At 45.1% G+C, this 14,144-nt stretch overlaps 1 protein-coding gene across 4 annotated transcripts in view; it reads left to right on the forward strand.

Annotated features, from left to right (window-relative positions):
* Window positions 1–8,874, forward strand: part of ep300b (E1A binding protein p300 b) — a 28,901-nt gene extending 20,027 nt beyond the window's left edge. For all 4 annotated transcript variants that reach the window (XM_008415569.2, XM_008415570.2, XM_017306295.1 and 1 more), the window contains exons 21-30: window positions 1,179–1,235; window positions 1,371–1,448; window positions 1,678–1,745; window positions 1,870–2,020; window positions 2,651–2,911; window positions 2,999–3,164; window positions 3,985–4,152; window positions 4,244–4,405; window positions 4,561–4,842; window positions 5,862–8,874. In XM_008415569.2, the coding sequence (XP_008413791.1) occupies window positions 1,179–1,235; window positions 1,371–1,448; window positions 1,678–1,745; window positions 1,870–2,020; window positions 2,651–2,911; window positions 2,999–3,164; window positions 3,985–4,152; window positions 4,244–4,405; window positions 4,561–4,842; window positions 5,862–8,783 (4,315 nt within the window). In that variant the 3' untranslated portion in view covers window positions 8,784–8,874. The remainder of the gene's footprint in view (window positions 1–1,178; window positions 1,236–1,370; window positions 1,449–1,677; window positions 1,746–1,869; window positions 2,021–2,650; window positions 2,912–2,998; window positions 3,165–3,984; window positions 4,153–4,243; window positions 4,406–4,560; window positions 4,843–5,861) is intronic.
* The last annotated feature ends 5,270 nt before the right edge of the window (window positions 8,875–14,144 follow it).

Consider the following 14,144-nt stretch of genomic DNA (forward strand, 5'->3'; position numbering starts at 1 on the left):
TATATTTTTAATTAATAATTTGATGGGGAAAGGTACTCAATAGGAGGTTTTTTCTTTCTTTTTTAAAAAAAATGTATTTACAAAGAAGGTTTCATCTTGAATGCAACATGTAAAAAATTTTTGTACAGTTTTGGCTTAAATCCTCCTCTGACTGTTGTTCTTTCAACAAATGACACTTTTTAAGAGTCTTTGCTCTCCAGTTAATGACTAACTAACCAATTAATAAATTAGTGGACAATTATTTCAATAATCGATTAATCGAGATTCATTCGATTAATCATGACTTGTTTGATTAATCACAATTTGATTAATCGCTACTAATCCTTTCATTCCTGTAGTATTTTCAGATTAAAACTAAAGGATTTTGGGGTTTATGAAAAATAGTGATTCTAAATCTGTCACGACATAAAAATTAAGACAAATATTGCTGCAAAAATAATGCTTACAATTTATCAAAGTGGCTACTTCACTACTTTATTGTTTCTTCTGAAGAGCAGAAATGTTCTGGTAGCTTCTGTGAAGTCTGCCGACGTTTCAAAATGCTGCGGTTTCAAAAATGGCGGCAGAGAAACGTCCCGAAGAATTTTCTTTGGCTGTACGAAGCATAGCTCGGTGTTGCCACTCCTTTTTGGAAGTGGCAACTTCTTTTTGGAAATACTTTGCAAAAACAGAAAACTAAAGTAGCATCAACTAGCTTGATTTTAAATAAGGCATTCATGTTTTTAAAACAACGTTTGGCTCATCTGTTAAGCAGCAGAATGCAGGCTAGCACCGGAGCAGATATTCGAATGGATTGTGTAAATACTTGAACCTGTGGTGTTTAAACTCAAGTTGATCATATTTTGAGGATCTCATAGACTCTTTACCACCGATTTCAACCACAGAAGGTTTTAAACAAACCCAACATATTCCAAGACTCGGAAGCCTAAATGCTAAAAGGATAATCTTGAACAGTTCAGCTTCTCCTTTTCACTTCATTTGTCTCCTAAAAAATGGGAATTTAATACCGTTTCTGCTTCTCAAAATTATTTTTTGTGAAATATGCTGGACTAAAGTTTATTAGTTTTGTTTTCTGTAATAATCAAGATGTCAGACTTGAAAAATAAATGTAACTTTTACACATAATTGTACTCAATCTTCAGAGAATCAAATATATTCCCCTTCTTTTCCCCCCACAGGTCCATCAACAAAGACCAGTTCCAGAAAAAGAAGAACGACACGCTCGACCCTGAGCTGTAAGTGTTCCTCCTCCTCCTGCTCTTCCTCCTCTAGTGTCGTTATTTGATTCTGCGCGGTGTGAACGTCCAGCGGGCCTCCGCTCAGGAGCGTCTCAATACACATTTCCTGACTCTGGTTTTGTCTCTGCTCAGCCTCGTGGAATGTATCGACTGCGGTCGTAAAATGCACCAGATCTGCGTTCTGCATAATGAAACCATATGGCCGTCAGGGTAAGGAGGCCGTCGTGAACAACACACACACTCTGTTGCTCAAAGCGTGTCTTGGTTCTTCAGAAGTCCTTTAAAAATAGTCAGGGGGGAGAAAAAAGGCTTTGAAATATTAAAGAGCAGTGATCCCTTAAAGTTAAACCCCCCCTTCCTGTGGTCTGTTTGTCACATAAGCATGGGAGCAGTTTTCCAGTGTTAAGAGCTGATTTATTTATTTCTTCTCCGTTCGCAGCTTCGTATGCGACAACTGCCTGAAGAAGGCCAATAAGACGCGAAAGGAGAACAAATACGCAGCCAAAAGTAAGTGAAGCTGTACAAGCGAACATTCTGCTTTCGTTTCGTCTGTGACGTACGTCGCCGACACTCTGGACCCTTAATGAGAGGAGGCTTTTTTCCCCCATCTCATTCGTTTGTTTCGTTGCAGGACTTCCTCAGACGAAGCTGGGGAACTACCTGGAGACGCGAGTGAACGACTACCTCAAGCGGCAGAGCCACCCCGAGTCCGGAGAGGTCACCGTCCGGGTGGTCCACGTCTCAGACAAGGTGGTCGAGGTCAAGCCGGGCATGAAGTCCAGGTGAGCGCTCGGCAGGTTTCTTTCTCCATAAGCTTAAGTGTGAGTTTTTGACAAATAAGCAAGATAAATGTTTTATTTATTTTTTTGTTTGTTTTGTTTTTTCAAAACTCTTGTAYYGGTCCATGAAGGTTTATTTTTTGTGTTAGTGTGACTCTTTCCAAAAGTGTACTTTTCATTTGGATTTTATATTGAAATTACATTTATTTTTTTCCCGTCAGTTTGCTTCATCAGTCCTAGAAATTATCCTGTGGTGTGACATGAAAGCTGTTTTGTTTTAAATTAAAATGTTTTACATCAACATTTTATCATAACTCCTTTTATTCATATCTGTGTTTGTGGAAATCTGGTACAATTTGATAATGTTTTCTAATTAATCATACAAAGAACAACACCGCTCCTTAATCGCACAAGATATTTCATTTTAATGACGTCAATAAGACCCTCGCTGCTGATAATTTCCTTCTGTTCTCTTGAAATGTACCCAATTTTCTACTAACAAAGGTGTTTATTTGTCAAAATTATGAACGTCGCACCAAATGATGTATGTCGCGCTATATGACAAACGGCAGCTAAATATATATTTCAAGTTATTTTGATCTTTTCTTGACTTTCCCGGCCGTTTTCTTCTAGGTTCGTGGACAACGGCGAGATGGCCGAGTCGTTCCCGTACAGGATGAAGGCCCTGTTCGCCTTCGAGGACATCGACGGAGCCGACGTGTGTTTCTTCGGCATGCACGTCCAAGAGTACGGCTCCGACTGCCCGCCGCCCAACCAGAGAAGGGTGTACATCTCGTACCTGGACAGCGTGCACTTTTTTAAACCGCGACATCTGAGGACCGCCGTCTACCACGAGATCCTGCTGGGCTACCTGGAGTACGTCAGGAGACTGGGGTAAGATGGCAAAGGGCGCTTGTGGAAAACATAAAAGATGGGTTTTAATACGCGGAGATTAAACTCAAAGCTGTTTTGCGATCTCAGGTATACGACGGGACACATTTGGGCGTGTCCTCCCAGCGAGGGAGACGACTACATCTTCCACTGTCACCCGCCGGACCAGAAGATCCCGAAGCCCAAACGGCTGCAGGAGTGGTACAAGAAGATGCTGGACAAGGCTGTCGCTGAGCGAATCGTCCACGACTACAAGGTGACGCCTTCGATCACGAATACGGCTGCTCTTTGTTTTCAGGGTAGTTTTTAAAGAAACCAAACTTTGTAAAAGTTTGTAATTTTTGACGTTTCGTCACGTCACAACATCAAAAGTCACATTTTATTGTAAATTTATGACCAAAGTTTCACAGGAGTGTGAATTAGAGAAAGTGTTGTTTTTGAAAAACCGGAAAAATAGCATCCTGAATGTACCGTTTACGATAAACACATTGGTGGTGGCTGCGTCATGCTGTGGGGATACTTTTCTTCCACAAACTCCAAAGAAGCCGGTCAGAATTTTATGTGAAGATGAGCTAAAGAAAGAAAGCATGTGGGAAGACATGGAGTCCCAATAAAATTCATTTAAGTTTATATTTGTAAAATATGAATAAAAATCCACTTGTTTACAGCAGCACAGAAACAAAAATAAAAAAAAGTCTAAAAACAATACAGACAACTCTATAATAATGAAGGACCTACGGATGAAATTAAAACTTCTGTGAGATAAATAAATGCAAAAATATTTTTTAATTCGATTCAAATGAAAAACAAAAGTTCCTTCATTTATCCAAAAGGGAAATTACATATAACTCATCTTCCAAGTATCTTCACATAGTTGTTGTGTGCAGGAAGGATCTCGGGTAGCAGTCAGTGTTGCAACGAATCTGAATAAGCCTCTGACTGAAGATTGTTGCTGTGTGTCTCGTGGCTGTCATAACATGCTAACAGCTCAACATCAATTCAGTGGAGATGACTCGTTTGCTTTGGCTCCTCCTTTTTCATTAAATCTTTTTTTTTTGGGGGGGGGGAACTTTTAGGACATTTTCAAGCAGGCGACAGAAGACCGCCTGACGAGTGCCAAGGAGCTGCCGTACTTCGAGGGCGACTTCTGGCCCAACGTGCTGGAGGAGAGCATCAAGGAGCTGGAGCAGGAGGAGGAGGAGAGGAAGAGGGAGGAGAGCAGCACCTCCAAYGAGAGCACCGACGTGAGTCAGAACAAGAATCCGCGGCGGTCTCGTCTCGCTGCCGCCTCTGGACGGCTATTGACTCCGTCCGTCTTCGTTTAAACCTCCACAGGCCACAAAAGGAGACAGCAAGAACGCCAAAAAGAAGAACAATAAAAAGGCGAACAAGAACAAGAGCAGCCTGAGCCGAGCCAACAAGAAGAAGCCGGGGATGCCCAGCGTTTCCAATGACCTTTCCCAGAAACTCTACGCCACTATGGAGAAACACAAAGAGGTATGTCTTTTTTTTTCTTTTATTACACCCATAAACTTTAGTGTGTTCTTTTGAAATCGATTTGAACACGATAAAATAAAAGTTTGAAACGTTGAAAAAAGTAAGGCCGTTTTCAGGAAAGGTTTCCTCAAGCGTTCTCTGTTTCATTTTGGCAGGTTTTCTTCGTCATCCGCCTGATCGCCGGCCCCACTGCCAACTCTCTGCCCCCCATCACCGACCCCGACCCTCTCATGGCTTGCGACCTGATGGACGGCCGCGACGCCTTCCTGACCCTGGCCCGCGACAAGCACTTGGAGTTCAGTTCCCTGAGGAGGTCCATGTGGAGCTCCATGTGCATGCTGGTGGAGCTCCACAACCAGAGCCAGGACCGCTTCGTCTACACCTGCAACGAGTGCAAACATCACGTGGAGACCCGCTTCCACTGCACCGTTTGTGAGGTAAGAATGTCCACGTTTCCACGAGGAAACTGCAGGATATACACAGGATGTGTCTAAAATTAAGGCCTTAAAATGTCTTAAATTTGTTTAAAAGATTTAAGTTGGCCTTAAATACGTTAATCACGGGTCTTAAGTCGCTTGAGTCACTTTTTCATTGCTTTCTGTGACTAGTACTAGTAAATGGCAGCTAATATACCATTGCTAGCTGGCAAAAGGTGTATTAACTACATAACTAATATAAAGTTTTATTATATATAAGGTATATAACCATAGTAGCAGGAACCGTTGGTTTATTTCCTTCAGTAGAAAGGAAACAAACTTTTCTAGCTAGCTAGGTTTTTTTGTGTTTGTTATGGTTTAAGAACAATTTTATTGCCAGTTGGCTGGACCCCATTTGTCTTCGCCACGGGATCATTTTTATTTCCAACTCATACAATGCTGCATTCATTCTGAAGAAAAGAGCCTGTCACTGCAGGGGTTAAGGCTGTTTCTTTAGTACATTTCTGTTTTGAAACTGGTCTTAAATKTAAATTATAATGGTCTTAAAAAGTCTTTAGTTTGAATTGGTGAAACCTGCACAAACCCTGTAAATTCATTTAGCTAAATTAAGGCCTTAAAATGTGTTGGCCTTGGATATGTCACAGGTCTTAAATTTGATCATAAAAAAAACTATTTAATCTTGTTTTTCTCACAAGACTTTTCAATCAGGARAAAACTGAGTCACACACACAAACATCTTCTTTACGTTCTGAGAGTCTTTTGAGGCAAACTGCTAACTAGCTGCTAATATGTCCTTCCTAGCTAATTTCTTTGCGTCTCACCCTACAATTTGCCTTTGTATGGACATCTACATGTACGAACTCAAAATTTCACATACACGAAATTCACTGGTCGCTCAGCAGAATTTCATTCAAGGTGGCATTAGAAAGATCTGAAAAGGTCTCAAATGTGACTTGGCAAACAACATGATATATCTACATTCATTTTTTATTTATTTTTTAACCTTTTTTTTCCTTCAGGATTATGACTTGTGCATCACCTGCTACAACACTAAAGGCCACGAGCACAAGATGGACAAACTGGGGCTTGGCCTGGACGACGACAGCAACAACCAGGCGGCGGCGGCCACTCAGAGTCCGGGCGACTCCCGCCGCCTCAGCATCCAGCGCTGCATCCAGTCGCTGGTCCACGCGTGCCAGTGCCGCAACGCCAACTGCTCCCTCCCGTCCTGTCAGAAGATGAAGCGCGTCGTGCAGCACACCAAGGGCTGCAAGCGCAAGACCAATGGCGGCTGCCCCATCTGCAAGCAGCTGATCGCGCTGTGCTGTTACCACGCCAAGCACTGCCAGGAGAATAAATGCCCTGTCCCATTCTGCCTGAACATCAAGCAGAAGCTCCGGCAGCAGCAGCTGCAGCACCGGCTGCAGCAGGCGCAGATGTTGAGGAGGAGGATGGCCACCATGCAGCGGGTGGGCCAGCCTGCAGGGGCACCGCCCGGGGGACCCATGGTGGGGCTGCCGTCGCCGGGAGCCAACAGCGCCACAGCGCCAAGTACGCCCACTTCGGTCGGCACCCAGCCGCCGAATCCCCACACCCCGACTCAGAACATGCCCCCGGTCCCGGCGCAGGGTATGGGTCCTGGAAACGGGATGCAGCAGCAGCAAGGAGCGATGCCGACCCAACATCCGCTGAACCAGTTCCAGCAGATGAGCGGCGGAGCGGCTGCAGCAGGAGGGATGATGAACTCTCCCCAGCAACACCAGCAGCAGCAGCAGATGCTTACTCAGATGCCGCAGCAAAGCATCCCGGTGGGCAACCCCCACCCGCCGTACGCCGCCAGACCGCCAGGCTCCTCCCCCATCCACCAGTCCCAGGGGAAACCATTGATGGGCTCGTCGACGCCGCCTCAGCAACCCGGTGGGGCTGTGATGCCCGGCAACGCGGCAGGGCAGCAACCTCCTGGCCAGCCGCCTCCGTCCGGCCCCCCACCTGCAGCTGTGGAGATAGCACTGAAGATCCAGCAGGTGGCCGACGCCCAAAGGAGGCTGGGCCTGCAGAGGCAAGCGGCAGCGGCAGCAGCGGTGACGGGCATGATGCCGTCTCACCCACACCACCAGCCGGGTCAGCCGCAGCAGATGGCCATGGGGCACGGCGGTCCCGTGGGGATGGTCGGACCGCAGGGGATGCAGCCGCAGAACCAAACGGCTGTAAGAGCCCACATGGATCAGCAGCAGGGTGTGATGCAGGGGATGATGACCGCTAGCGGGCACATGCAGCAGCAACCCCCGCCGCAGGGTAACCTGCCACCACAGAGGATGGGCGCGCCGCTGCAGAACCCGCAGCAGCCGCAGCAGCAGTGGACCGGACCGGGGATTCCACCACAGCAACGGCAGGCGATGATGAACCAGATGAGCCATCAAGCCATGATGGCAGTTCAGCAGCAGCAGCAGCAACAGCAACAACAGCAGCAGCAGYCGTCGCATCAAACAGCTCAGGGGCATGCTGCCATGATGAACATAGCGCAGCAGCAGCAAGGGTCCGCTGGGGGGAACATCCCCCAAGCGGCTCTACAGGAGCTCCTCCGCACCYTACGCTCCCCCAGCTCTCCGCTGCAGCAGCAGCAGGTCCTCAACATCCTGCGCTCCAACCCGCAACTCATGGCTGCTTTCATCAAGCAGCGAGCCTCAAAATACAAGGGYGGCCCCGGCGGAGCGGATGGCGTCCCAGGAGGGGGTCCTGGCCCCGCTGGGGGGCCGGGTGGACACGCCATGCCTGGAGTCAACCCGCAGGTGAACATGAACGCTGCGAGCGGCAGCCAGCCGGGGATGCACATGGGCGGTCAGGGAGGAGCCAACGTCAGCATGGTGTCCATGTCTCAGCTGCAGCAGGTACAGCAGCAGCTGCAGCAGCAACAGCATCAGCAGCAACAGCTGCAGCATCAGCAGCAACAGAGGCCGATGCTAAGCAGTTTGCAGCAGCAGCAAGCGGTGGGCCGAGGTATGCAAGGTCAGGGGTCGCAGATGGGCAACATCAACAATCTCCAGGTGCGAGAGTTGCTTATGAGGCGGCAGCAGCTGCAGCAGATGCAACAGCAGCAGCAGCAGCAGCAGCAACAACAGATGGGGATGAATCACGGTCAGTTCCAGCAGCCGCAGCCCCCTCAGGGGCAGGGATTCATGGGGCAGGGGCCCCCCGGAGGCCCACAGGGGCAGCAGGCGCAGGGATATCCGGGGTCCGCCCAGCAGCAGGTCACGGTCGCCCTGCAGCAGAGGCTGCAGCTCCAGCTGCAGCAGCAGCAGCAGCAGAACAGCATGGCTGCCCTCCAAAGTGGCGACGCGGGTCCAGGAGGCGGAGGCGTTGCTCAGCAACCGCCTCAAGGCCCGCAGCCTCCCCAGGGTGGGCCCACCCCTCCATCTTCCCAGACGCTTTTCCAACAAACTCTGCCGCAGAGGCTGCTGCAGCAGCAGCAGCAGCACCTCGGCCCCGGCAGCTCGCCCGCCCAACACAGCAACCCCATGAGCCCCCAGCAGCCGCCGCAGCAGATGGCGCCGTCGCCACACCCCCACCTGCAAGGCCAGGCACTGCCGACGTCACTCGCCAACCAGGTGCGCTCGCCGCAGCCCTCGCCACGGCCGCAGTCCCAGCCGCCTCACTCCAGCCCGTCTCCACGCATGCAGCCTCAGCCGTCGCCGCATCACATCTCGCCACAGGTGCAGACGGGCTCGCCACACCCGGGCCACCTGAACCAGCACCACCCCGGAATGGTGGTTCCCCCGCAGCAGCAGCAGCAGCAGCAGAACGCCATGGAGCAGTTTGGCTCCGACCAGAGCGCCATGCTCTCCCAGCTGAGTGGCATGGCCGGTCTGCACGGGCCGGCCGGCGCCGGCGGTCCCGACCCGATGGGCCAGAACATGAACCACAACTCCTTAGACCACATGTAGAGAGGCTCAGCGAATCTCTGCTCAAACTGCACTCACCAAGGACAGTATTATTATTCCTTAGCCTTTTTTTTTTATTTTTTTTTTACTATTATTAAAAAGTTATTTAAAATGTTTTCAATAAAGATGCATTGAACTGAACTTCCTATGGGAGATGAACAATAAATGGAGCAGTTGTTAAATGAGTTAGAATGAATTGTAACTTATTGCTGTTAATATATATTTTTGCCAACTTGAGGACAAAGGTGGGAGTATGGGGGCGATTCCCTTGTAAACAAAAGTACTTGCCTTTTTTTTAAATATGTTTTTACAATTTTAAAAGGAGGGTCAAGGATTAAAGAAGAAATTATTTTAATGCAAGTATTTTGTTTAGTTTTGCGTCATTCAGTCTGGTTTTTTTTTTGTTGTTTTTTTTTTTGTTTGTTTTGTTTTTTTGCAGAGTGATGCGACATATCTGTAAATTCAAACACAAAGCATTTTTCTTTTTGTATCGTTTGGGCTTGTTTTATTTATTCAGTTTCATCAGAGGTGGGCTGCGGACGTCCTGAGACCGCTTCAGTTTATTTTATTTTTTGTCGTCGATGTCTGTAGTCTCTTATTTCGCTTTAGCTGTCCAGGTGGGAACGACGTCAAGCGTCCGGGTCCGAGATGTCACGCTGGAAGAGACATTTTTTTTCTTTTAATATTTACTTTTTATTTTCCTCGCAGACGTGCAAAGCCCTCTCCCTCGAATGTGTGCCCACTCCTTCCTTTTAAAGACTTCAGATGGAGCTGCGGAGGCTTGGGGAGAGGGGGATGCATACCTTTGTGCCTGTAACGTTTTACATATGTGGGCTGGGATGTATACAAATGGGAAGGGTGGCTTCTTCTTTTTTTTTCTTTTCTTTTTCTTTTTTTTTTTTTTTTAGGATTCTACTGTTAAATAAACAGAGGATGACGATAATCCAAATGAACTGTGTTGCACAGAAACGAGGCGAAAGCCGGCAGTCGGTTAGTCTCTTTCTTCCTCTTCCCCTTTGCTGCTTCCTTTGGACTTTTTAAATCCTCCTCTGGTGGAGGACAGGCTCCCTCCTTATAAACCGTATCCTCTTTATCTTTCTGCTCAGAACTTTGGGAGTTAATTTAATATTTTTTACTGTACAAAGGAAACAAACTGTGGACTCAAATACTGTTTTTTTTTTATATAATAAAAGGAAAATTAGCAATACAGTTCTGTCCTGCATGTTTATTATTGGCCTCAAGTATCTAAATCTTATCAGACGTTAACATGTGCTCATATTCACGACTAAGTTATTTGCTAATTTGGCGTTTTTAGCAGTGAAATATTAAAATATATAATGGAATGTGATATTTATATAATATATATATATATTTTAAATCAAAATGTTTATGTCTGGAGAGTCCAAAGTGTGGCCCATGGTCCACTTGTGGTCCTCAATGTGATTTTGTTCGGCCCATTATCACATGTCACGAATTGTACGAATTTGGTCAACAAAATAGAGAAAACGCAAGAAATTTTGAAATATCTTTTTCTTTCAATAAGACAACAGTCCGAAGTTCTTTTTATTATTTGGATCTTTAAATCTTTTAAGTCCTAAACGGGGTGACGACGGTCCAGAAAAATTTGCAGTACCGTAATTCCGCCAAACCTTGCGCAATGTGAAAAATGTCACCAGTTTCTGAAAGCGGAGACGTTGCGCTTTCTTGCCGATATCGGTAATTTCACCGTAATAACCCGTAGCAGGAAGTGAAATTAATCTGAGGGGCGCTCTTTTAATAGACGGTAAATTGCGAAAATAACTTATTAGATATTGAAAGTTCCAGTTCTTATGGATAAATGGGAAAATATATATTTACTCACAGGACATTTAAAGAATTACGTACAATCAGGGGTGAAAGTAGGGGGGTACGGTCGGGTACTGCGTACCCCTAAAAGATTTTGCGGGGGTACGCAGTACCTGCAAGAGAGAGGAGCGGCTGTCAGCTGTAAAAAATAAGTGGGTTCACGGTGCAGCCATGACTGATTAGTTTTTCAAGAACAATCTAAAACACGACTTAATCAGTTAACAAATAACTTATTTCTCATTTCATATTGTTTCTTAACTGCTCGTGCTTTGCTAGAGCAGCGGTGTGCGATACGTCGATCGCGGAAGGTTTTGAGTCGATCTCGATATTAGGTGACAAACTGAACGCCGCCAGGACGCTGAGACCAGCACGACGTCCTCTGACTCCTTATCAAAACGTTCGTAACTTTATTAAAGAACAACAACAACAAAAATCAACAAAACGTGTTCAAATGAATGACTCAACAATAATAATCTCAATAATTATTGTTTCAACAAGCTGTTGCGCAATTCTGTCCGTTTCGGTTCCATTACTAGCAGAGCAGGAGTTTAAAATGAACTAATCAACCACCACTGTGTGCAGCTTAGCGCTTATTAATGATCGCAAAAATAAATATCAAGCCTGCAAACCTAATATCGTAACGGACTGAATGTTATGTTTTTAACATAATCTCGGGTCGGTTTGTGGAGCGCAGGAGGTTGCCATGGCAACGAATGTGCTTAAATGACAAAGTGAAATGGAGAATAAAAAGGTGCGAGTGGTTTAGAGTTGATCACCTGGTCAGGTTGTTTTACCTTTGTCTTGGTGTAACACAGCCGCTGTAGTTCCTGAACGTTCAATAAACGACAAACTTGGACTAATTACCTCCTATACGTCATTCACAACAAACATCAAACACGGTAAATATGTTTCATTAAGTATCTAACAAACAAATGGCTTCTACCGGCAATAATTATGTGAAATTAAATTGTCTAATATATAAAAAAAATAGTTTGGTGCTGTCGTGCTCAGAGTCTGAGAGGCTTTTCCTCTATCAAACTAATTTTTTTGCCTCTTATTTAGTGGAAATATTGATGTTGATGAGACTTTCTCCAAAATTCTAACCTTTATCAACCTTTATAGCTAAACTGTTGAAAATAACATTCACAAATGACAAAATCTAGTCCAACATCTGGTTTGAGGTGATTCCTCTGGAACCTGTTGGAGGAAAAACATCCTAACTTCAGAAGATGTGCTTTAACCTAACAGAGCTCTGTGGTTTCTCCTGTCAGTATGAGAGTCAGGGTGAGAAGGCGCCATGTTAGGAAGAGAAGTGGAAGCTCCAGGATCTTCAGAACAAACAGGTCATGATGCTGGGCTACTGATTATCCTTCTGTCTGGACACAGGATCAATAGAACCAGAACCAGTTTAAAAGCTAAAATGAATGGTTATATGCCAGACATGGAAAACTGGGATGCACTCCATGCCATGATGTTCAGGATTTAGGTCTCATGGTATCTCAAGAAATAGAGCTCCATTCTGTAACAATGCAACAGCTACCCAGCTTTTATCGCTTCGTAAAAATTTCATCAGCACAGAAACTCCAAAGCACACAAAAAAGCAATTATATATATTTATTTATTTATTTTTCTCATAGTACCCCCAAGAATTTAAAACTACTTTCACCCCTGCTTACAATTAAAATAAGCAAAAATATCCAGGCGGAGATTTTAAATTTAGGACATAAAGGGTTTTAATGATATATTTAATTTTATTGAGCACCATGGCTAATTTGTATGGCCTGCCACTAGTTTAAATTTGACAGTTTTGTCCACCAGGGCAAAAAAGCTTTGACACCCCTGACCATTTTTGAGGTCAAACACTGATGATGGCAGGAAAGTCTGGATGCTCCAATTCATCCTGAAGGTCTTATGTTGGGTTGAAGTCAGGACTTCAGTTATCCATGTCTGTTTGGTTCTTACTTTCTGCCGTCATGTTGGAAAAGGGAACTTCCCTAAAAATGTTCCCACAAATTTGGGAGCTTGAAATCACCTAAAACATCTTGATATCCTATAGCATTCAAAGATCTCGTTTCACTGGAGCCAAGGAACCAAGCCCAAAATCCTGAAAAACAGCCATGTAATGTAATTTCTTGGGTACCAAACGCTCCACTTGTCAAGCAAGTGCCAATTCCTTGGGAACTGCCAAACCCCAACTTGTTTATTGGATTGCCTGGTGGTCACGATTGTTTCATGACTGCAGAGAACACATTTCCACTGCTGCATCCAACAATTTGTATCACTCTTGGTTGCTCTGTTTCCATTACAAATGCTTCAATATTTTGCTAATGTCGATTTTGCTATCGCTGTTTCCCTTAAATAAGAAATTAACACACTAAACTTGTTCATGATAAGTCATTAAAAAATCTTGGATTTTAAACGTAAACTCTTGCATGAAATATATTCATAATTCAGCCATCAGTGGAGAGGTCAGCGTCTTATTCAGGCGTTGGAGCAACAAGCCCGGAGTTTTGGGGACATTTTAGTTGTCGATTTTATAGAAGAGTAATCAGTTCAACATGTTCGAATGACACACACACACACATTGTCCGAAAAAACAAAACAAAACAACAACAACAAAAACCCATCATCCTCCTACTACTTCCTGTCGTCTTCTTGGATGTCTTGACTAGAAGAAACGTTGGGTTGTTGATCACGTGACTCTTGTGACTCAAAAATAGAATTTCCGTTTACGTTTTCCGAAATAAATCTATTTCAATACGGCCGAAAAAACACCTTATTGTTGCGGAAAGTGCCTCCAATATATGTGATAAGGAGCTCATTAAATGCTGTCTGTATATGTAGTGTGTGTGAGGACGATGCGAGGTTAGCGGACCTCCGGTCAGAAGGGGGCGCTGTGTGCTGCAACCCGCCTGCTTTGGAGCGACTGAGAGACGGTAGATAGGAAAACTCTGTTCGGCCTGTAGTTGTTAAGCCGAAGCTGTTAACGAGTTTTTTTTGTTCTTCACCCCTCTTACGGGTAAGTGAGGGAGTTTAACCCCGAAGCCGAGTCCTACTTCGGCCCTGGAGGAAATATCTCCCCTGTGTTTTCAGACTGCGGTCTGAAGACTGAAGCAAGAACAGTTAGCATTATCCTTGCGCAAAAACGTGTTCCTATTTTTCGAAAAACGTGAACTGCCTGTGTTTTCTGTTTTGCATTGGCTGGACACAAAGTTCTCAGCTAACAAGTGAGTTAGCTTCAGATGTGAGAGATTACATTGTAGAAATAAAAATATATATATAGTCATAGCAAATATGACTTAAAATAAATTTGACTTAGTAATTTAAAGCCTTACAATTGGGCCTTTGTCTCTAAAAACTTTTTGCTCTTCCTGAAACTCCACCTTCAGGAAGCCATCACAACATGGCTCCTCTATTAACCTTTTAGCAGCATTGCACTGAGAAGTAGCTCGCATAATGAGCTCAGCTGTTGCGCTCATTATAGCTGTGCTAATTGCTGCTGGCTAGGCTGAAGGAGCT

Source organism: Poecilia reticulata, linkage group LG8 (genome assembly GCF_000633615.1).
Source record: "Poecilia reticulata strain Guanapo linkage group LG8, Guppy_female_1.0+MT, whole genome shotgun sequence".
Classification (NCBI taxonomy): Eukaryota; Metazoa; Chordata; class Actinopteri; order Cyprinodontiformes; family Poeciliidae; genus Poecilia; species Poecilia reticulata.